At 42.9% G+C, this 25,043-nt stretch overlaps 1 protein-coding gene across 12 annotated transcripts in view; it reads left to right on the top strand.

Annotated features, from left to right (window-relative positions):
- The window catches only part of Ptprt (protein tyrosine phosphatase receptor type T), a 1,076,931-nt gene that overhangs the window by 279,868 nt on the left and 772,020 nt on the right, over window positions 1-25,043 (top strand). For all 12 annotated transcript variants that reach the window (XM_076930177.1, XM_076930174.1, XM_034495571.2 and 9 more), the window contains exon 2: window positions 5,291-5,416. In XM_076930177.1, coding sequence (XP_076786292.1) covers window positions 5,291-5,416 — 126 coding nt within the window. The remainder of the gene's footprint in view (window positions 1-5,290; window positions 5,417-25,043) is intronic.

Genomic DNA, 25,043 nt, shown 5'->3' with positions numbered 1-25,043 from the left:
CAGAGTTGTCCTTTGAGCTCCAAGAGCATGGTGCTCTCTCAGATGGCTTTCTCGTATGTTCTGTCTCAGCTATTTAGACAAGGGTCAAAAGTGTTTCTTTTCCTTCCCCATGCCAGATCAACTCAGCTTCTGGTCATGTTTGTCAACATTGTGATTTCTCCACCAGTAACACTTATCATAGAGTGGAAAACTGAAGGCAAATCTTTACTTTTTTAAAAATAATTTTCTTTTTTTATGTTTGACCTAGTTTCCTATCTTCACTGAGCTTCATGGCTGGATATTAAAGGCACCACTTTCTATTCTAGAAGCAGCAGGGTGAGACTCAGAGTCTGAATATGGAGTATTCTAAAAGAGGCCTTGCTGGAGCATTGGAAAGCTTCAGTCCCACAATGCTAGGGCTGATGTCCCGCCTCCTCTGCTTTCTGTGTTTGAGCTGTTTCTAGGGGTCCATGATGCTGCATCTGTAAGATGGGATAGGCACAGTGAAGACAGATAGCAGCATGCTGAAGCTACTGTTGGTAAGGGCTGCACATGAAGGCTGTTAAGAAAAAGGAATGTTGCTGTTGTTATCACCAATTGTGATATCATGGTTTTTCCTCCAGCTGGGAAAGTCCCTTGGGAGTTCTGCAATGAGATTCCTCCAAGAGAGGGAGAGCACTGTGCTTAGCTCCTAGAAGAAGAACTGACAGGTGACAAACCTTGGGCAAAATGTGGCCTGCCTCCATTGTTATGTATAAAGTTTTAAGGTAACATAGCCACACCTGCATGCTTTCACATTGAAGACGGTTGCTTTTGTATTACAAGGGCAGGGCTTAGCGATTGTGACAGAGACCATGTAGCCACAAAGCTAAAGAGATTTAGTATTTGCTCCTTTGTAGAAAAGTTTGCTGAGCCCTGTCTTAGAGAAAGGTGTTGGGGTCTTCTGCTTCCATATACAAACAGATTTGCATATACATGCACACCTCTCACATACACTGCCTGGAACATGCAGAAAGTAACAAATCTTTAGCCCCTCTCCTGAACTTAATTCTGCTTTGGAATACATAGGATCATATCTGAGAAATGCAGAGGCAGGCACATTTATATTTTTATTGAATTCTATTCCTCTCTCATTTTCAAAAGAAGAGCTCATGTTTAAAGAGAAATTCTGATTGGCACTATAAACCTTATTTATGCTTTAATGTCTCCTAAAGTATGTATCCTGCACTATGTTTACTCCCTTACAGATGCTGATAAGCTATACATTACCAAATCCAAATGGATTTTCAAAATCCAATTTCCTTGCTACAGTCTTCCATTTCTCTGTTGACTTTTTTTATATTTGACTTGCGTCAGAGCATCTGGGGATTTTGCCACATTTTGACCCCAACCTGCCCAGTGAAATAGCTTGTCTGCTCAAGAGCAGAGACCATAGATGGTGGCTTTCTTCCCCTTCCTCCTGTGAGTCTGTGAGTCTCCATCAGGCTGGATGATGGCTTCTGGAGGCAGCCTGAGCTATTTCCTGGGGTGGAGATAGAGGTGAAGATGTTATTTTCTCCCCAAGTGACTGTGCTAAGCTTGACATCAGTTGTCTGACACCACATACTCCTTGTGTCTGAGTGAGGTCAGCATCCAAATAAGTTTCTTTGGGGATTCTTTCAAAACATATATCTTCCTTAAGTGGTCTGACACAAGTACCTACAGAGGGGAGAGGTTTTTTGTCTTATGGTCTCCAGGGAAGACAGATACAATTGTGGATGATTAACATCACCTATAAGAAGTCTTAAGGCCATGGAGGTTGGATAAATTTTTCCTATTCAGGGTTCAGGGGAGCTTGGATCTCTTCTCTTCTCCTTTCTTGGCGGCTCCTAGTGTCCATTGCACTCCGGTTTATTGCCATTTCTGCATCTCTGTGACTCCTGGAGGGTCCTAATTACTTCTGACTCTCTAGAATACTTCGATCTTATAACAAGAAGGTTCCTCATGGCTATCTTGTTTCTGTATACCTGGAGCTAAAGACTCAGAAATGGGAATGGGTGTGAGTTAGGAACTTGTCTCTGGCAGACTGTCACCTGCTGTCAATCTTGAGCATACAACCATTCTGATTCTTCATCTGTCTGAAAGGAAGAAGATCATCCTTAAGCACATTTTCCTTCTTAGTAGTTTTAAACACGTTATGTCTGCATCAAGCAGTGTGAGTGGGGAGCAGGCATCCATATCAGTTGCTATCAGCCATGGTGCTTTGTTGTTCCTGATGTGTGTGTTTGGGTGATGCTATCAGTTTATATTGAGAAGGATTATGAGAAGCAATCACAGGAGACCTGCCATGTACTCCTTGTGTGGATGGAGTCTCAGATAGAGGTGGTATTTCATTACGGGATATGAGGTTCATTGTGGTTATTCCTGCAAGGCTCTTGTCTGATCTACGTTCATGGACTAGTTGTCCTTTTCCTTGAACAGTTTGGCTTTTATTATAAGAACACAGTGTTCAGTACCTGGGAAGTTTTCTCTCTTAACATAGGAAGCTGGGAGCTCAGATATGGAGCAGGAGCTCAGAGTCAGGCACATAACCACATTTAGGCAGATGGATATGTAGGAAATTAAAACATGATTCTACTATTCCCTCCTACCCTGCTTGGCCTTTTCTTTCCCTTAATATCACCATGCTGTACATCCTGCTTCTTTGTCTATCGGGCTCATGCAACTGCATGATGAACAGTTAGACAGCATCTCCTAAATACGCTCTGCTTTCTAGGTTTGGCACCAAACACAGATGGGAACTTAAATCCCACTGGACATATTTCCTTCTTTGCTGAGAATCTTGGCACTCAATGGGAAAGTCTTGACTGTGCACCTGGCTGAGATGCAGACATGCGTGTGATATAGTGCAGCTTGGGGGCCTGCATCTAGACCTCCCTTGTGGAGAGACATTAAAGACATGTACAAGCCACAACAAAAGTGGGCCAAAGGCAGGGTCTGAATATCCTATGAGTAGCTCAAGGGAGAGCAGGATGCTACCTCTGGTTGCTCCTATGAAGCACTTCTTGTATGAGCCTTCTGTTACCACGCCTTCCTTTTTTGATTGCCACCACCTGCAGCCTCAACCACGAAGACCCTTTCATCATCAGAGGAACTGAGCACGACGTGTCAGAGATTCTGTATGTAGCAGCTGTTGTCGAGAGGTTGACACGGTGGATGGCCATTGTAGTTCAGGTCTGCTTCCATTTCATGGTTAGAAATCTGGTACTACTTCAGCTTAGTGGTTCTCTCACCTACTCCCACCTGAAGCCTCTGTAGTGCATTGATTCGTAATTATCCGTGTAACTTGCTTGTTTACTGCTGGTCTGCCTCACTAAGTTTCATATGTCTCTCTGGAAGCCACTGTGTAGCCAGTGCCACCCCTGTCTCTGCTCTTTCAACAAGAGTCATTGTTGAATTAGCAAGTAGCTAGATGGAAGCAAGTATTTTCTCTCCTCTTGGGCAACAGTCACTTTCCACCCCACCCACTCCTTTTCGATCAGACATCTTCTTCTACCTCACTGCAGATTTCAGTTTTTGTTGTGCTTCTTGGATTCTTTATCCGTGGTCCTCTTAAGATGTTCATGTAATTTCTTTCCTATTTAATGCAGAGCATGCCTCAACTCCTGTAACACCCCCCTCCCCCAAATGGGTTCGGTCCTCTGTTGCTAAGCCCAGCATTCACTGGGATGCTATCATAACCTGCTCACATGACTATAACAGAATACCTGAGGCTGGATAATTTATGAACAATAGGAAAAATTTTTTCTTCACAGTTTTGAAGGGTTGGAAGTCTACAGTCAAGGAAGCTGCTGATACAGGGTCTGATGGCAGCTTGCTTTTTATAGATGCCTCCATTTTATTTTATGTCTATTTCATTAGCTTAATTATCATATAAAACAATAGATTTAATTTCACATATACTTTGTTCTCATTGATGTCCTCCCTTCCCCCTTCTGCATCCCCTGCTCCTCTCCTGCCATCCTTTCCTCTTTTGCTCTCTTATCATATGCACCTTCTTCTTGGCCCTCCCTCCTTCACAGTTCATCGTTTGGCAGAGGGTGAACATGGGCCCTTTTATCAGGACATGAAGCCCTTCCATGGGAGCCTCATAACCTAATTATCTCATCAAAACCCTTCCTCTTTATGATACTTCCTCGGGGTTGAGCTTCAACACAGGAGCTGGAAGAGGACGCAGACACCACAGACACATAGCCTGCAGTGGCTACGGCTCAACTTGTGATAGAGGCAGATGGGTGTTTAGAGGAGGGGAGGGTGCTGTTGAACACCAAGGAGACAACACAGGGATGTGAGTGGGTGTGGGCTCAGGACAGTGGGTGCCAGCTCCCTTTGTGGATCGGACTGTGTTTCCTTTGGAGTATCTCTTCCTCCTGCCTTTCATGTGTGAAAAATCCTCCTCTCCTCCAGAGCCCTGTTGATTTTCTCCTTCAGAATAGTGGGCTCCTGCTTCTCTGCTCACAGCAGCTCTCCTAGTTGGAGCCTCCATTCTAATCTTCTATCCCTTTCAATGTCACCTTGAGTGGACTTACAGCCCAAGTATATGCTAAGTTTATTCTTGCCCAAATCAAAGGGACACAACACGATGTCAAGTGATGGATGGCTTGAACTTTAAGGGAGAATCTAGAGACACTCATTCTCCAAATGCATGTTGTCTAATGTCTTACCGGTTTGTTCTTCAAACTCTACTGAGCACGGGCTTTCAGTCTATTGGTAAAGCAAAGAGGTGGGGATCCATAGTGTGTCCTGTACTTGCTTTTCATAGTCAATGACACACTATAATGGGGTGGATATTCTCTTCCATATTACAAGTGGGGAAACTGAGACCCCTTCAGGGGTGAGCCAGGTGGCCCAAACTCACAGCTCTGCAGAGCTGAGGTGTGATGAAGTCTGCTGGACTCTGAAGCTCCTGTTCTTTCTGCAGCATCCCAGCATCTTCTGCGTGTTGCAGGAAGCAATTACAGAGGCATGCCCTGGCATTCATTTCTCCTACTTAGAACAAGCCATTGCTGTTGACTTTCTCAGGAGGGAAGATTGAAATAAATGTAACTAGCCTTATTAACTTTCTTAAATAGGAGGGCTTGCAGATGCCTTTCCTAAGAGCACCAAAGCAAATATCAAAATCCGGTTTGCCTGCTTTTGATTTGTTTTCTCCTCTCCAACACCTCTCTGGAGTTTAAAATTCAAAAGTGTAAATGAAGGGATAATGGAGCAGGGGTAGTGAAGCAAGGTTCATGCACATGGCTCTACTTACCTGTCTCTCTTTTATCTGTAGGTGGTTGTTCTTTCGATGAACATTACAGCAACTGTGGGTATAGCGTGGCTCTTGGAACCAATGGGTTTACCTGGGAGCAGATTAACACATGGGAGAAGCCAATGCTGGACCCAGCTGTGCCCACAGGTATGTGATCCATCATGTTTGGGGCTGAGATGGAAGTGGCTGTCTTACAGTGGCTCATGGGGAAGGACCTTCTTGTAGATTGAGCTGTCTGAGAAGACAATAGGTTGATATATAGGTGGAGAGTTTCTGATCCTTAGAGGCATTTAAGCTAGGGTAAATTAATTCCTTAGTTTGGAATGAGAGTCCTAGGTTATTAGGATCCTGAGACCTTTGGGATTTCATTTTACTCTGAGACCGTTAAGCTCTACCTATGCATAGGGTATCACTGGCTTTTGCTCTGGGGTCAGATGGTAATGACATTTCAGAAAGAAATGGGTTAACTCCTTTTCTCTATGCCATATGAACACTGGCTGGATACATATAGTAGGGGATTTCCACGGTCATATTACTATCGCTTTGATGAGTGTCCTGACATCCAGAACACCAAGCTTCTTTAGCCAGTGTAAATTCTTGATGGATGCCTGCATGAGGTCAGCCTGTGAGAAATGCACCTGCTGGCTTTTAGGAGATGCTCTTGGAGGGGGTATGGGCACACTCAGGTATATCAGCAAGGTTTCCTGGTGATATAGGCCCAGATGTCCTACAGCTCTGTGACAGTGAAGGCCTCTTTTTTGAACAGTGGGAAAGCCAGTTGGTTATAGGACACGAGAGGACATTGTCTATGGAGGCTTCCTGGCCAGGGACTCCCTGGAGCTTACACACTGTCCTGTATTTCATCAGCCCCTCAGCCCTCCCTGAGGCTCCCCCTGTTCTTCCATAGTTCACTCTGGCCTTAAACACGAGTGTTCTTTGGGCTTGCTGTGTGCTCTCCTCATGGATGGCCTTACCAACACATTGCTTCAGGTTCTGTCTGAAGACTGATAACACTGCATGTGACTCCCATTGCCGTGTCCTCTTGGCCAACTCTGGGAAGAGGGTTTCTAGGATATCAGTAAGAGGATGCAGAGAGGACACTCAGAAGAATCTGGTGAGGAAATGTCTTCTCTGACTTTGAGCTTGGTTCCAAAGCAAGAGGTGCCTGGCTGGATTTTTATGGTTCCTACTAAGGGGACACACTATGTTGTGTCTGATTCTCAGAGGGGTTTTGAGTTCAAGGCTATCTCAAAAGAGAAAGAGAAGAAAGAGAGAGAGAGAGAGAGAGAGAGAGAGAGAGAGAGAGAGAGAGAGAGAGAGAGAGAGAATAGAAGGAAAGAAACAGAACAAGCCTGAGGTACTAAATTGGGTATTTCAGATTTGGTGAGATCCTGTTTGGCCTAAGCAGAAGATTCTTTTCTCATATTCCAATACCTAAGGTATCATGGGAAAACTTTATCTGTTGCCCCATTGTGGATTTTACAAAATGCTGTCTTTACTTCTTCCCTCCCTCCCTCTCTCTCTCACTCCCTCCAACCCTTCCTCCCTCCTTCCCTCCCTCACTCACTCCTTCCCTCCCTCACTTACTCCTTCCTTCTCTCCCTCCCCCTCCCTCCCTCACTCCCTCCTTTCCTTCTTCCCTCCCTCTTTCCCTCTCTCCCTCCTTCCCTCCCTCCCTCCCTCCCTCCTTCCCTCCCTCCCTCCTTTACTCCCTTTTTCCTAAGGCAAAATCTCACTGTGTATAGCCCTGGCTGGCCTGGCACTCACTGTGTAGACCAGGCTGGTACTGAATCCATAGAAATCTATCTTCCTTGCCTCCTGTGTGCTGGGATTAATAGTGCATGTCACCATGTCCACATGTTCTCTGCTCTGTTGGCCAGATTGCACAAATCTGGATCTTATAGTGCCTGTATGCATATATATGTATGCATATATGTACATATATGTACAGGTATAGATGCAACCATGTATGTATGCATTTGCATATATGAATGTGAATACATATATATATATATACATTTGTATGGATTCATGTGTGTGTATGTGTGTGTGTGTGTGTGTATTCATGCACATATCACATGTCTTCATCTTTATCTCACTCAAAATCATGTAGTGTCTTGTGGACCCAATATCTCCAAAACCAACCTTCCTTCCTTCCTTCCTTCCTTCCTTCCTTCCTTCCTTCCTTCCTTCCTTCCTTCTTTTCTTTTCTTTTTGAGATAGCCTTGAACTAAATATCTTCCTGTTTCTTCCTAAGTCCTGGGATTGTGAATGCCACCACGTCTAGCTCCAATCTTAATTCCCACATTCTCCTCCTGTGTCTACTTACTCTCTAGAATGATTCATAAGGCAGCAGCTGTACTTGTGTCCCTCTGTTCCTGTTTGGTAGTGTCTTCATTCTAATATGTCCCCAGCTCCAACTCTGCCTTAGACTTGCCCAGTTTCTTTGCCTAGACTCATTTTTTGGTGTAGACCACCTTTGCTTCTTTCTTGGGTACATGGGGACTTTTCTTCCTGGCTCTTTGAGTCATCCTTTCAAGTTTAACATCCATTAGAAACCAGAGACTCTACTGGAATGTAGGACTGTCCATCCCTCCTTTGCCCTCTTTATTCCTCTCCAGCCTCTGTCTTGAGGACTTTTGAGGTCTCCTGGTACTCTGAGAAGACCAAGAGTCCCTCTGTTCCTCCAAGACCCTGGCAGCTTATTCCTCCTCAGTGTCCATCATCCCTGCTTCTGCTTCTCCTGTGCTTGCTTCACAATGGCTCTCAGAAGTTGCCAGAAAATTCTGACTCCCTCACCGCAGGAACTCACATGCAGCAGTCCCAGGGAGCCCTGCACTCCTCTGCTGAGCTGTTGCTACTCTTCCCATTCAGTCTAGGGAAGCTCTGGGTAAAGATTCCCACTACATTTGGCACGTTTCTCCTTCACACACACTGTGACTGATGAGCCGTATCCTCAGGTGAGAAGTCCCTGTGATTGGGGACCACAGTAGCCTTGTGCACAGTTTCATCTTCAGCATCTCTGAGATACAGTGTGACATATGGACCATCCTTGGCAGAGTGTGCTGAAAGAATGCATGGATGCGTCCCTTACTCAAGGTTATTACTGAAGGTGTGGATGGCAATATGAGGGCCTTTGGTACTCTGCTTCCTAATCACATGTTGTTGATCCCCTTCTTCTCTTTCTTCCCATTGTACAGATAAGAAAAGGAAGGTTCTGGGCAGCAACTTTCTAAGATTGCTGCCTCCTCTTCTCCTCGTATCCCTTCTCCCTAAGGCATGGTGATTGCTTCTAATCTTTATTTTCTCAGCCCCCTTTAGATAGCAGAGTGTCATTTTGTAAATATTGGATCATGCTAATATGATCTTCTGAGCATTCCTAATAGAGGCATTCGATAGTGATCACCGAAATGAGTCTGTCAGGGGGCTCCCGTGGATCTCAGCAGCCCTGCATGCTGCTTAGGCTGAGAGGCATGGAAGCGAATTTGGATGAGCAGAAACTGTTCTGGTAGACAGTGGCTGAAATCTTACTTGTGTTCCTTAGTCCAGTCGTTTCCATCTCTTCTGGAATCTAGCTTGAGTCTGTTTATTCAGACATCTGTCGCCATTTATTGATTCCCTCTCTGTGACAAGCTCTAGATCATACTTGGCCTGGGCGAATCGGATCATGTCACTTTGGAGCTTAATCTCTTTAGTGGCTTGGCCTTTAAGTATTCTGTGATTCACATACTGTGAGGCCTAACTGGGCTATGTAGTATCTTTTACAAGCACTACTTCTTACCTCTCAGTGCTCCCGATGCCTTGGCTAGTTTTGATGATTGGACACGTCATATTCTGTCCTGATTTAGCATCTTTGAACACGCTCCTCCTGCTCACTGGAATGTCTTTCTCTACCTTGCCATTTTCTTCAAGTCTCTGATCACATAACCTCCCATAGAAACCTTTCCTCAGTGCAGAACTGAAGAAGGTTTTTTTTGGATGCCCACTTCCAGCATCCAATTCTTAGCTTTCAAAGGCCCTCGTTATAAAGCCAGTGTTAGCTTTGTAACTGCTGCAAGAAAACACCTAGGGGAAACAACATAAAGGAAGAAACATTTATTTGGGCTCGTGGTTTTGGAGGGTTCGTGCCAAGGTGAGGTGGGTCCATGGCTTTGGAAGGATGTACTGTTCAGCAGAACACCATGGCAGTGAGGGTGTGAGACAGAGGATCTCTTCTTTTTCAGAAACCAGGAAGTAAAAAGACAGATAGACAGACAGACAGACAGACACACACACACACACACACACACACACACACACACACAGAGAGAGAGAGAGAGAGAGAGAGAGAGAGAGAGAGAGAGAGAGAGAGAGAGAGAGAGAGAGTCTTTAAAGTCATGTCTTCAGTGTTATTTATCCCCTAGTCTGGCTTGGCTTCCTCAATTTTTCCTATTTCCTGGCATTCCATTCAGTTGTCAATCTATCAATAAATGAATCCATTGGCTACAAAGCACTCATGATGCAATCATGTCTTCAAATTTCCAGTGCTGGATGATGTATTGGGGACCAATCCTTCAACATATGAGCCTTCTAGGGATATTTCAGATCCAAACCACAAGACACAGGACAGATCAGTGTATTCCAGGCTTATGCCAGAGCCAAGTGATGCTGGCACTTGCTTGCTTCTGTTTTCCCACTTTTTTATTGGAAAATCCACGTGAGAGCTCCCTAGAGATAGCCAGGTGTGTGTGTGTGTGTGTGTGTGTGTGTGTGTGTGTGTGTGTGTGTGTGTCTAGGCTGAAACTGTCAGCCTAGGCAGGCCTCAGGCAAGCTGCCCCTAGACTCTCTTCTGGATCTTGAACCATTATGGAATATAAGAGTAGGAACACTTAACATCTTGTGCTTCCCTCCAAGGCTACTGATACCCAATGACACTTCACAAAAGGGAAACTTCTAGAAGCTGGTCTGGCATGAGTCAGACAAGCCAAGGAAGTTTTTCAATTCCCAGAATGCACTGCTGTCTGAGAAAGCTTGGCAGCTTCCTGTAGCTCAGGTCCCAGAATTCAGTTCTGCGCCCCTCCTGCCTTATCATACTCTTTCCATGGAGAAGCTCTTAGGCAAACATTCCAGGGTTCAGACCCACTTTCCATGCCTCTTGTCTGTGACTCCATTACAGAGGATTAGAGTAAGCAAGATGCATAAAATTTCTCAGTAGGACACTGTTTTACCTAACTGCATCTGCCACAGATCCTTAGCCATGGCATGGCTCTCATACAGTGGTGGTGAGGTTAATTCAGAGAGCATCCTGCAGTGAGGAGCATAACAATGCAAGGACTGTAGGCATAGTGTGTGTGTGAGTGTGTGAGTGTGTGTGTGTGTGTGTGTACATGTGCCTGGGTATGCATTTGAATGTTAACCTTGGGTATCTTCCTCAGTTGCTCTCTACCTTGCTTTGGTTTTCAACAGGGTCTCTTTCTTTTACTTGGCCAGCACGCTTCAGGCATATCAACCTTGGTCTACATCCCCAGCACCAGGTGCATACTGACACACTGAGCTTTTGTAAGAGAGTTCTAGAGCTTCCTCTTGGGGCCTCATGCTTCCATGGCCAGTGCTTTCCTGACCGAGCCACCCCTCCAGCCCCATATGTCATGGGGGCTTTGAAAAGTTTGGAGGCTGTGGTAGAGAGGTCTGGGAGGGGCCTTGTCATGCTCATAGGGCATTATTTAGGTATCAGGAATGGAGCAGGGCTAATTCAAACCACACTTCTGTGTGTACAGGAAATTCTGTATCTATTTCTCATCCTCGAATCAACTTGACTCATTCTGATCCCACAGGGAATTGATCTTAATTTCTAGCCATTTATTCTGACTATCTTAGACTTATGCTGGTCATTATAATTTCCTCAGGAAGCCTTCAGCTGCACAATCCCCTCCATCCCTGCATCCTCTCCATGCCTGAATGATTCTAGTTCTTTTTCTGAGGCCAGGAACACTTCTCCAGGTCTAAGTAGCCTGGGACCCACCCAACAACCTGTCTTTGGCCTGTCCTCCTTAAGTGCTTCTGCAAAGCAGAGTGTCCCAGCAAGACCTTCTCTTGACCCCCCCAGGATGGGAAACTTCCTCTCTCCTCTGTTTAGCTCCCCACAAATGCAACCCCGTTGATTTAGCCTTTCTGTTAGAACTGTCAGATCACAGTCCATCACTGAGGGAAGTCAGAGAAGGAACTCAGGGCAAGAATCTGGAGGCAGAAACTGAGTCAGAAGCCATGGGGAACCCTACTTGCTGACTTGCTCCTCATGGTTTGCTCAGCTTGCTTTATTATACCATCTGGTGCCTGCCTATGGGTGGTAACCCCTACAACGGGCTGGGCACTCCCATATCAACTGATGATTAAGAAAATGCCCTAGAGGTTTGCCAAAGGCTAATCTTACGGAGGGATTTTCTAAGTTGTGGTTCCCAGTTTTTAGATATGTTTCAGCACACGCACGCGCGCACGAACACACACACACACACACACACACACACACACACACCACATACTGGAAGAGGTCCCATGAAGATAAAGACAGAGATTGGAGTGATGAAACAACTCAAGGAAGGTGAAGAATGGCTAGCGGACAGCAGGAACTAGAGAAAGTAGAGAAGGCTTCTTTTCTGGAGCCTTTAGTGGGAACATGGTTTGGCCAACACCTTGATTTTGAAACTTTGGCCTCCAGACTTGGGAGGAAATGGGTTCCTATAGTGTTTAGTTACCATTTTGTGGTAGTTTGTTATTATATCTCCAAGACAGCTAAGGCCCAGTCAATCCCATAACAGTGCCCTGCCCCTATCCCTGCCCATAGCACCTTTTTCACAGAGGAACTTCCTTAAGGTCATTAGAGACATAAGAAGCTGCCATTTACTCTGTGTTTACTCTAACCGAGAATTAGATTAGGCATTTTTTTCATATAGTATTTGATCTAATTTGCAACTCCCCCATGAGTTCAGAGATATTGTCACATTTTCATTTTGGAGTGTACTGCATCCCAGAAAATTAAATAACTGGACCAAGATCACGTGAGCTCCCAGTGGCAAAGGAGACAGGCTTGGAATCTTGACTAGTAAAATATAGATGATATGCATGCTTCTGTCATCAACTGAGTATCTTTTAAAATGATTTCTACTTGCAGTGTGATTTATGAGGGGAAGACCAATGCATATTCATGCAAGAGATTACGCACAATAGGCATAGCTACAGAGAACAAAGTGGAAGTCACGCATGCATACAAATACATATAAATATGTTTCTTCATATGCTTTTAAAAAAGCATTTTCCCATGTCATTAAGTATTTCTCAAATCATGTTTTCTAAAAGCTTCAGGGTTTTCCATTCCGGTGACTGTTCCACAATTTATTTAACAACCCTGTCTCGTTCCATATTCAAGTCCCTTGTATTTTCTTTTAAACTATATTGTAGGCCTCATTCGTGTACATACACCAGTGCACTCATCTCTAGACAGACTTACCAAACTTGCTTCTAGTGGTATGTATTTCTGTCTTTATTCCCTTATGTACTTCCAAGCCAGAATGCTTTGCATTATTTTTGAGATAAGAGGGAAGAACACCATCCACATGTCAAACATGCTTGGGAAAATGCTTTGTGAATCCTAAAGCAGGAAAGCAGTCGGAAACAAATGGTAGCTTGCTCAGAGTAGCATAATGGCTTGTGGCTTAGATGTTAGATGGACGGAGGCTTTCCAGTATGCTTTAGAAGGAATTATGCATGCCAAGATGGACATCAGCTGTATAAAGTATCATGGCATTGCCAATGATGATTGGATGGTTGGCAAGCTTGTTCATGGGCTGTGTAGTAAGCTAGAGTTTGTTCTTTTGCAGGCAAGGTCAACATTTTACTTGAAACTGTCACCAATGCTGGCACTTAAATATGTTATTGTCAATGTCTGTCAAACAAATTGTGTGTGCGTACATGTATATATATGTGTATGCATGCATGTGTGTGTATACATATGAGTGTGTGCATGTATGTGTGTATGCATGCATATGTGTGCCTGCCTGTGTGTGTATTTATACAGTCATGTGTGTGTGTGTGTGTGTATGTGTGTGTAGGCCAGAGGACATGGAGTATCACCCTGGATTGATTGCTACTTTCTGCTTTATTTACTAAAGCAGAGCCTCTTGCTGAACTCTGGACTTACTGATTGGTTAGTCTATTCAGCCAGCATGCCTGGGAATTACCCCTATCCCATCCCCCAAGTGTGAGTACCAGGACCACAGATTACTGCTATGTCTGTTGTTATATTGGTGGTGGGGATCCAGACTCCAGCCTGGATCCATACGCGCGCATGTATATAGGTCTGGGGAACATTTTTCAAAGTTGTGTCTCTTCTGCTGTGGGTTCTAGGAATTGAACTCAGATCATCAAACTTGTGCAGCAAGCTTGTACTCAGTGAGCCCTACTGAGTATTCTCATCTATAGCATGAGCCCTGACTGTTTTTATGATATAACTCTGGCATACACACCAAGCAAGGGTCAGCTTCTTTTACCTTTTCAACCTCTTCCTTTTATTTTCTGTGTCTAGTTTGGAAGACCATCCTTCAATCCTGCTGGCTAATTTTGGGAATCTCCCATTGAAATGAGCTTGGTAAACTCTAGAGCTAAATACTCAAGCATTAACTAGCAGTCCAAGGTGGCTGCTCAGGTAACTTGGATACAGCTACCTGGACTCTTCTGCCCTGGATGTTTCATCTGGGAATCTAGGGTCAACGTCAAGAGCTTGTAAGTCATAGTGTCATGAGCTAATGGTAGTGCCTGACCACCGTGTTGGAACTAAAAGATGTTGGTGAACTTCTGCTTACTGGCCAACTGTTTTATAGTCTGCTTTCCCCTCCTCCGCCCAAGGTTGGTCCCTTTCTCTCTTTATGATGTTTAATAATATTCTTCCAGAACATTTCTAGTTTTGAGAGAGAGAGTCATATCTGACATTTTTTTGTTAGCCACAAACCCTGCGTGTCATAGCATCATGGCTTTGCCATATTTACTGAGTCATTTGTCTAGAGTGTATCCATCTTTTCCTATCAAACTCCTTTTCCAGATCCCACATCATTTGGGAGGCCTTTTCTCCACTGGCCACATTTTCTCCACTCTGCCTCTGTTGCTGAGTCTATCCCTGTATGCTGCCTCTCCTTTCTCACTAGGGCTGGGAGCCTCCTCAAGGCCTGGACTGGATTTCTCGTTCCCTGCATGGAACATGGTGGTCCACGTATGGACTCCATGGGCAGTGGGTGATTAGTGGAGTCAGGGGTGGGGGTGGGGTTGGGAGTGGGGAAGAGCTTTCAGGAGAGTTTTCAATTTTGATGTTTTCATATTTTCAGCAGCCCTGTAGCTGTCAGTTTGAGTATGTACTGTTTGTTGAATAAGGACTGGTTCAAGGGACAGGTCCTTTGGGGCTTGCTTTCTGCGTCCTTTGATCCTTGAACCAGGTAAAAAAGATTTTGAAGATTCCCCTTCCTTCATGCTGAAGCTAGGCAAGTACTCACTGGGGAGTGGAATTTGGGAGAGGCTCTCTGGAAAAAGCTTTGTGAGGCCCAAACCCGCTTATTGTGCCTTCCAAAGTATTAATGCTGAAATGGCCTGGACACATAGTCTTTATATATTCCTATCACTTCTAATATTGTTGCTGACTTGTTTAAAACTACACATTCCTAGGTTCCCATTTAGCTTTTGCTCATCTCCCCTCTGTAATGATGAAATACTGTATATTAATTCTTTTAAAAATGGTTGGTTTGAACATCTGCGCTTATTCTTTCTTACTCTTGTCTCAGTTCACTGTAATATCACAATGAACAGATTGGCATGTGCTGAAAGAGAGAAGAGAAAAGGGAGAAGGAGGGAGACGAGTAGGAGAAAAAAGGGAAGAGGGCAATAAGCGGTAAAAGATGAGGAGACAGATTCAGCATACGTGTATAGCAATTACACATAGATACATACATAATGTATAGATTACAGTAATTGTCCTGCTCAGAAGAGAGTGGTATTTATATAGTAGTTACCTTGTGGCAGGGCACGATATTAATCAGCTTAAGGACACTGAGCAATGTAATCCTTAAAATATTCTTCTTAAATATATTTTATTATCTATATCTTACAAATGAGGAGAGTTAGGCACAGAGAGCTTAAATGGCTTGTCCAGAGTCACCATCAACATGTCCTTGGGTGAAGATTAGTCCTCAGGAAGTCTGGAGCCAGCCTCTGCTTCCTAAGAATGCAGATCATGTTGATTTCTGAAGTCTCTTGACTTTGCTGTCCTCCATCTCTTTTCTCACAACTGTATTCAGATCTAGATTTTCACTTCCCAGGATGGCTTGGTGTCCTATTGGGTAGATGAGCCATGGTTTATTTGACTAGCACCCAAGAAGTGTCAGCAGAGAAATAGAGAGGTGCCATGCAGAAAGGTGCCATGCTTCTGATACACCCAAATAAAAGACAAAGTCCTTGTCTCCAGACAGCGCTCTGAGAAATGTTCACAAAGCATCTCATTTTATGACATGGTCTCTTGTGTACCTAGCACTACAAAATTAATTGGGAAAACTGCATTAGCCTGTGATGACCCCAATCAGTGCTAGTTTGGGATGTTTATAGGGATCACAGAATTGGTAGAAAAAAAAATGGACAGGAAATTGAATGCAGGTTTAGTAATTATAGCAGCAGATATGACTGGGTAATAATGAGTGCTGACTGTTGTTATAAACAAGAGTCCTAAGATTGCTTTGAACAGCAAAAAAAGAACCTTGAAGTGATCAGAATACTCATCTGCTAGATAGACAAGGCAATATGTCTACTCTAACACACATGTGGATGGCTATTTGGATACTTGGGTGTCTTGTGACATTATACCTGGATTCCAGATGTCTCTGTCACACATTCAGGAGTATATGCAATAGTTTTGATCCTAAGTTTCCCCCAAAGGCTTATGTGTTCAAGGCCTGGTGTTAAAGGGAATTGGTGGAACCTTCAAGGGTGAAATACTAAGGTCTTAGGGTGTTAGAGGCATGTCCTTGAAGGTAACAGTGGCACCTCAGTTATTATCTCTTCCCCCTCCTCTTTCTCTTCCTCTCCAATCTTTTCTCTTTCTCCTCCTCTTCTTCCTTCTTCTCTCCCTCTTACATATCATCCTTTTTGTCTTCCTTTCCTTTATCTGCCTCCCCCCTCCTCTTCCTCCTCTCTTTTAGCCTCCTGGGACACAAGCTTTTGCTTCTTCATATGCTCCCTGACCGATGTGCTACCTCACTGTAGGCCCAGAAACCTACAATGGGAACAGTTTACTATAGGCGGAAACCTTAAAAACTCTGGCCCAAAATATATACCTGTCTTCTGTATATGCTTAGTGTGTCGGGTATTTGTTAGAGCAGCAGAGAGTTAACTGAAGCAGGATGATTAAAATGAACAAGTGATATGCATGTGTTTTTCAGGTATTTCAGTCATGGACATCAATGTCCAGCAAGCATATCAACAGTTTGAACAAAGAATTTCATGACTGGGACTCAGGAGATGACTCAGCCATTAAGAACACTGGTTGTTCTTCCACAGGACCTGGGATCCATTCCCAGCACCCACATGAAAATCCGTAGCCATTTGTAACTCCAATTCCAGTGGATCTGACACACTCTTCAGGCATCTGTGGGCACCATACATGCAGGCAGAACACCCGTACACATGAAATAAAATCATGAATTTTAAAAAGAATTGTATGATTGTTGAGAATACAATAACCAACATTCTTCCCCTAAATACATATACCATTTGTTGAATAATAGTCTAAGGTGTATGTGTCTATTTAGTATTTGATATCTCAACAATGCTGTGAGCTGAATGCTACTATTATTCTTATTTACAAATGAGGAGACATTAACTAGTGCACTGAAATATTGAAATAGAGGAGCTGAGATTTGAGTCTCTGCCTTCTGAGTCAAGACACCTTGGGTCACTGTCAGTTTTTCATTCAGTAACTTTATGAAATATGTTTTTGTTGTAGTTGTTTTAAGATGAATTTCACCCATGTAGCTCAGGCTGGCCTTGTGCTCAGAATACTGCCTCAGCCTTCTGAGTGATGGAATTCATAATTAATAATTAAATAAATATGAATATATTAAATAATTAAAATATTAAGTATGAAACAGAGAGATGTAGCTAATCTTACATCTGAAACTTTATATATTAATTTAATACTTTATGAAAACATTATGGTAGACTTCTAACCAGGAAATGGGAAGAATGTTTTACTTAAAATTATCTTTTTTTACATTAAAATAAATTGTGTGTGTGTGGTCTGTGTATCCATTACTGGGTGTGTGTGGTGTGTGTGGTTTGTGCACATGTGCACATGAGTTTGCATGTGTGTGGAGATCAGAGATTGACACTGGGTATCTTTCCTTAATTGTTCTCTACCTTTCTTTTTTGAGACAGGGTCTCTACATTGAACCTGAACCTCATCAATGGAACTAGGCTAGATGGTCTGTGGGCTCTGGGAATCCTCCTGTCCTCAGTCCCAGACCTTGTGCTACAAACACATGCTATTTTTACGTGGGTGCTGGGGATTGAATCTCAGATCCTTATACTTGCACACATTTTTTTATTCTAAGAATAATAAGTCTGGTTTAGTGATTAGGGTTGATTTTGCCCGTTTGTGGAGTTGACCAAGTCCAACAAGGTGGAAATGTGGGCACGGTGAGCTTCATTCCTGCTCAGTGCCAGCATCATGGAAGTGATCATGTCCCAGAAACTCTCTGAACAGAACAAAAGAGAGATGAGCTTCCCTGAGTCCTTCAGTCTCCTCCTGCTTCTACTTCACTGTTCTCAGGACACCTTGAAGGTGGCCATGGCCGAGCATCCTTCCAGTCTTGGTGACTTCTGTCCTGTGCTAGGTATTGTTCTTATAGACTGTTCATGTGAGAGGACTGAAACTCCAGAGGCCATGGTTCTTCTGAGTTAACACTTCCTTTCTGAGTGTATCCACTGTCTTGCCTAATGAGGGGGCAGGTTTCTTAGGCTTTGGATGTGGTCAGGATTTGAGTTATCATGTGCATGCTGGAAGGTTTGGTAAGACAAGAAAATCATTTAGTACAAATGGGGTAGTGTCTTTGGATTTAGTGAAAATCAGATGGCTGAGGCACCTCTATAAAACAAAGCCCATCAACCTGGGAAAAGCCAACAGTTAATTGTCATCTCATTTGGGGCACTTGCAATTTGGCTGCCACTGCCACATGGGTGAACAAGTCCATGAAATACTGCTAGTCTTAATACATCTAAAATACAAACCTGTTTTAAAAGATTTCATTATCAGGAGAGCACATAAACCATTTTTTTTACCAATTTTTATGTAGATTATGTATTAACATGATTTTAGATATTTGTGGTTTGACAAAATTAATTATCAAAATTGATCATACTCACTTTTAGCCTTTTTGATATGGAAACTAGAATATTTAAAATTCCATGAGTGGTGCATATTATATTTCTCTTGGACAGTACTGCCACTGACTGTCAGAATTTATTGTGCCTTCTGTTCCTCTGCCCATAGGGATGTCTCTCTTTGATGATAGTAACAGCTGGTGTATATTGAGCACTTACTATATGCCAGGGTCTTTAAATGTGTCCTCTGCATGGATTATAGAAACTCCATGTTGCTTAGTTACTCTTGTGATTGCCCTTCCACAGATGGAGAAGTCAAGGCACAGAAAGATTAAATATCTTGCCCTTAGTCTGCAAAGGGCAGACAGGATTTGAACCAAAGCCCTGGTTTAGTGGATCTTACTGATGCTCTTCCAAAGCTCTTGCTTTCTGCACATGGCCCTAAGATTGCTGTTCCTGCTTTGTACTCATTCACTTCCCATTTTTCTCATTCAATTCTCATTTTTCCTACCAAGAAATGATCTGACTATTCCTCAGAGCCTTTTGGTGTGTTCTTCCTCTGTGTGTGTGTGTGCACATGCACACCAGTGCACATTTATGTGTAGGTTGTAGCTCTTTCATTTAGCCTTGACATTCTGTAAAAGAGACAAGGAAACGTCTGTGGTATTTGTCATGTTCTGCAACTCTCTAGAGCCAGAAAACAGCTTTTTTTTTTTTTTTTTTTTTGGTCTTCTGTACTTCTTTACTGGCTGATTTTATGTCAACTTGACACAAGCTTCTTTGGAGAGGAAGGAGTCTCAGCTGAGGAAATGCTTTCATGAGATCCAGCTGTAAGGCATTTTCTCAATTAGTGATCAGTGGGGGAGGGCCCAGTCCCTGGGCTGGCTATCCTGAATCCTATAAGAAAGCAGGTTGAGCAACATGAAAGCAACACAGTAAGCAGCACCCCTCCATGGCCACTGTGTCTGCTGCTGCCTCCAGGTTTCATCCCTGCTCAAGTTCCTGTCTCGACTTCCCCCAGGGATGAACTATGATCTCATAGTATAAGCTACTGAATAAACTCTTTCCTTTCCAACTTACTTTTTGGTCATGGTGTATAGCATAGCAATAGAAACCCCAAGTAAGGCTAACTTCTTACTACAGTTTCTGTGTAAATAGCTCTGGATTTTGTCCTAGCTCTGCAACTTTTGGGTATGTATTGTCCTTCTCTGTGTCTTATCTACAATTATAAATAAACCCAGAAGCTAAGTTCTTCTGGTTTAGCTAGTTACAAATCTAGTTCCTTGATTTGTAACTGAGGAGAGAAGGAAATGGGAAGTTCTCAAGTGCAAGAATTTAGTGATTCTTCTGTAAAATAAGACATTGTGAAAAAAAATTCTGTGACCTCGCTCATCCATCCATCTGTCGTCCATCGGTCAGGCACGACAGGTGCTGCTGATTTTCTGACAGGAAAATTTGTCTTCATGAGTATGTGGAGCCCAAGTCCCCAAGGGACAATCTGTTCCTGAGAACTGAAGCTTTCACATTAAGATAAATTCCCAGGTGAGCATAAGGTACTTACTGTGTTCCCAGGCACCCACAGAGCTACAGGTCTCTACTGTGCACAAGTTTGGCCTACATCATGAGTCCAAGCCCAGGCTGGTGTCATAGAAAGGACTCATCTAACAAAAATCCAACCGATGTTTTTGAAAAAATCTTCTGTCACACAGTTTTGACCATGCTCAGTGCTATCTTTCTGTTGGGGAAGCAACTGTGTTCTAAACAACTCTTAAATATGCCAGTATCTTTTAGAAATTACTTTCTTTGTTGAGTGTCATGTTTCTCATAAAAACAAACAAACAAACAAACAAAACCAAACACAAGTTATTTTCTCTCAGAATTAAAAAAAAAAAAAAAAAAAGCACTATTTGTCATCAGCAAAACAACTTGAAAAAGCCTGAACAAGCTAGTGTGTGCTCTGCCCTTTAAGAGTCTTGGGGTATTCTAAGGTTAAAGGAAGACTTTAGCACTAAGAATTCTGTAAAGTCAGAGCTGCTGGAGCAGGCAAGCCTGTTTAACCCATCAGCTTGGAATTGGGTAAGAAAAGAGAAGCCACTTTAGGGATTTCCATTGGGAATGGGTTTCGCAGAAGGTGTTGGATGTTAAAATACTTCGAAGCCATCACATCTGTGGTCAAGTGTCTTCCACAGGAAGTGAGTCTGCAATGGGAAACATAGTTGCTTCAACAAATGGTGTTGGATAAACAGACTATGATATGCAGAAGAAAGCTGAACCCTTATCTCATGCCACACACATGTTAACTAAAAATGCATTAGAGACCTGCCTGTAAAACACTGGATTATGAATCTTCTAGAATATATGGAAGGGAGCGTCATGACTTGGACCAGTGTCTTCTTTGAAAGGACATCAAAGGACATCAATAACATAAGAGATAATAGCAAAAATACGTACACAGAACTACATAAAACTGAAAAATGTGCGTGTGTGCATGTGAGAGAGAGAGAGAGAGAGAGAGAGAGAGAGAGCAAACAACAGTGGAAAAGAAATTCATGGAGTAGAAGAAAATGTTTTTAAAGCACTGATCAAGGGTTACTACTGAAAAATATGGTTATTACTTACAACTCAACAACATAACAAGGCATTGATTGAAAGATGGGCAAAGATATTGAACAGATAGTTCTCTAAGGAAGCCATACAATTAGCAACAAGCATATGAAAAGATTTTCAGTATCACTGATCACGAGATAAATTTAAACCCAAATGACAACAAAGCTTACATTTATTTGGATGGCTTCATCAAATGGAAATCAAAGCAATCAAAAGTAGCAAATGCTAATGGCACAGATTTGGAGAAATCGGAACCATTGTGCTATAGGTAGGAGAGTAAAATGATGCAGTTTCTGGGGAAAACAAGAAAGAGAGCTGCACACGATTGGGCAACCCAGTTTTGATAGGTGTGGCACACAAGCAGGGTCTTGAAGAGATAGGCATGTACCCATGTTTCAGCACCATTCCTAATAGCTGAGAGTCATGAGCAACCAGAACAGCTACTAACAGGTAAGTAGGTAAAGAAAGGACCGCTCCTGTTTCTTTTTCGTCCCTCAAAGAGAAATTTTATTGACTAAAGTTTCTCCTTCCCCTACCTGGGCTGCCTGTGTGGGCCTCAGGTGGAGAGGAGGGGCTTAGTCCTGCTAGGACTAGATGTCCCAGGAATGGGGTGGTACCCAAGGGGTCTTCCTCTTTTCTAAGGAGAAGGGGAGGGATAATGGGGGGAAGAATTTTTAAGAGCAGGACTGGGAGGGGGCTGGGGTTGGGATGTAATGTGAATAAAAAATAAATTATGAAAAAATAATAAATTTGTTATTTGATAATTTCAGACATGCATATAGCATGTTCTCACTCTGATCCCCCATCCTCTCTGATCTGCCTCTGACCCCTGATATCCAGGTCCCCCCTCCCTCAGTCTGTAAAGACTCCTTTTCCTCATCCTTGACTTTTTGTTTCACTTTATGTCCCTCCCCTGATTTTTAACCAGAACCATCAGGGAACAGATGTCATATACATGCACAGGAATATTACTCGGCCTTCAAAAGAAAGGGAAGTCTGACTGCATGGATGAACTGTGAGGCCATTATGTGACAAAAACCATGAAACCTCTTAAAATGGCTTAACCTGAATGATCCCACTTACAGGAGCACAGCACTGTGGCCAAATGCATGCCTCACACAACTAGTGGGAGGAGATATTTGGTTAGGTTCCTCTGTCGACTCATGACGATGTACTGGGTCCCATTGGACCATGGCTGCAGTGGCTTCTGAACATTCAGTTGACTGAACCTGAAAATACTACTTCCTTAAGAAGCCCTTTTTAGTGGAATATTCCAGGGACTCCGCCTTTTTAAAGAAAATGCTCTCCAATGAGTGTACAGCTTTACAGTCTGGAGGCTGTGATGGGTGGGCCTTTACTAATTCCTGAAATGCAGTCAAAGCATCCTTTCTGTTCTCCTGATATGCATTGCTTGCTTTTCTAATGACCCTAACTTCTTTTATACCCATGGCCTTTTTAGCCACCGCGTTAGATGGGCCCATACTCATTTCTGGCTTCCCATCATGCCTTTTCATGTCTTTATGTCCCACTATTTGGTCTCATTTGTCTCAGGAAGCCTGGCTAAAAGCACACAACAATAACTATGTTGTACCTGAATGCTAGGTTGTATATAAATCTCTTCTGACAAATGCATTCGGTTATTAGGTTTGAATTCAGTCTTATTCAGATTTTCAAGAAGTGGGTAAATTGAAGATTTTTTTACTTTGGGTTTTTGTGTATGTACCAAATTTTAGCATGAGTGGACTTTCATCCATTTCCCAGTGATGTGTTTACTCCCTTCTGAAACTGCATGACCTGACCGCTGTCTGTATTTTCTATAATTCTGTTGGCATTCTGGCCTTATACGCTCACCCTGGAACATCCTGTTATGCACCATTTAAGAAATCTAGGGCCTCCAGAGCATCATCTCCAAATTCCACAGCAGTTCTAATGATACAGACTTTACCTAGTCATGTTTAGTTGCTCATTTCTTTGTTACAAATTTTCTGTATTAGTTCCCTCACCCCCCCCCCCCCCGCCTGGGACAAAAATCCAACTAAAACAACTTTAAAAGGGGACAGGGGTTATTTCTACTGACAGTTTCCCAGAGTTTATTCATTGTGACAGGGAAAATGTGGAAGAACAATTAACTCATGGTGATGTTTAACACATGTGTTGAAAGCTGTTCACACCGAGGAAACTGATTGCAAGGCAGGAAGTAGGGGCTGTATATAACCTTCCAAGGTGTCCTTCAGTGACCTACTTCTGTCGGCTAGGCCCCATTTCTAAAACGTTCTGCAGCTTTCCCAAATAGTACCACTACTTGGGGAATAAACATTTAAAACACTAGCCCATGGGAGACATTTCAGATGTAAAAACACACAATGAGATTTCTATAATAGAGAAAATAATAAAAACAGAAAATTGGCTTGCCGTTGCTGCCACTGGGAGGAGAATCGGAGGGTCGTAGTATTAGATGGCATGTTCATGCTGCACAAGTAGAACTCTGGGAGGTGGTAGTTTATAAACAATAGAAGTTTATATCTGACAGTCCTATGAGCTGAAGAGTCCAAGGTCATGGTTCTAGCAATAATAGAGTCACACTTTGCCTCCAAGATAGTATCGAAAAGATGGCACTGATGGAACACACACACACACACACACACACACACACACACAAAGAGAGGGGGGATAGGGGGAGGGAGAGAGAGAGAGAAATGTGTTTTCACATAACAGATGATAGACAGTCCCAGTTAGGTCTCTGCAGCCCTGTTAAGGTCACTCCATGCATGAGGACTTGGCTCTCATGACGTAATCACTTCCTCACCTCTTGATGTTCACACATTAGTATTTAAGTTTCTACATAGAGACTTTGAGGGACAAGTACCTTCAAACCACAGGAAGTGCATGCCACGTTTTAGTTTTGTGAAATGAAAACTTCTATAGATCTTTTGTGTAACAGTTGACTATAGTTAACTCTATAGAATTGTTTGTTTAGAAAGGGTTTGCTTCCTGGCTCTGTTTTGTTCCTGAGATGCAATGTTGCAAGAAACCAGATATTTAGTCCCTCTGGGACCTACACAATGAAGGAAAATTGAGTAGGTAAGAATATAGTGTTCTTGTGTTTTTGCTGTAACATGGGATCTGCAAGGGCATTCTGCTATGGTATGATGTTTGGCAGTCAAGGACTTTATGGCTTCTTCACTTAATAGAATGAGGAGCGTCTCACCTGCACTCAAAGATGTGTAGATGAGCACAGAGACTCATTCTAAACACAGTTTAGCCATTGTAAAAGAATTCTTGTTTTTCTTTTGGGGATAGTATTGATAATTAAAAGATAGACTTCATTTAACACTAGTATGAAATAAAATGATTATCTGATTTCAGTTACATCAAACAAAATGTCAGCTTTACAAGCCCAATATTTTAAACTTTACACAAAGTTTTAGACTTTATAATGTAGACAGTAATTACAGAAAGATTATCTTTCCTGGACTGGAAATCTTTTTCCTTTGATTAAAATAAAAAGTCGCCAACCTTTGTCCTGGAGTCTCTACATAGTTGACTTTTAGGAGGGTTGCAATTGACATCTTCCTATATGAAGTTCAAGGGCACCACAGCCAGGAGAGTTGCCTGGAGCACCTTGAGTGCTGCTGAAGACTGCCTTCTTTGGCTTGGGGTGTTCTGTAACCTTGAAGAGAAGATTGTGTAACTGGGAACAAAGAGATTAAATATCACAAGGGACAAACTAGAACAAAATGTTGGGTGTGTGGACCCCTGGGAGATTTCAATGACCTCTAAG

Source organism: Arvicanthis niloticus, chromosome 2, assembly GCF_011762505.2.
Source record: "Arvicanthis niloticus isolate mArvNil1 chromosome 2, mArvNil1.pat.X, whole genome shotgun sequence".
NCBI classification, from domain to species: Eukaryota; Metazoa; Chordata; class Mammalia; order Rodentia; family Muridae; genus Arvicanthis; species Arvicanthis niloticus.
This window is presented reverse-complemented; position numbering and strand designations above follow the sequence as displayed.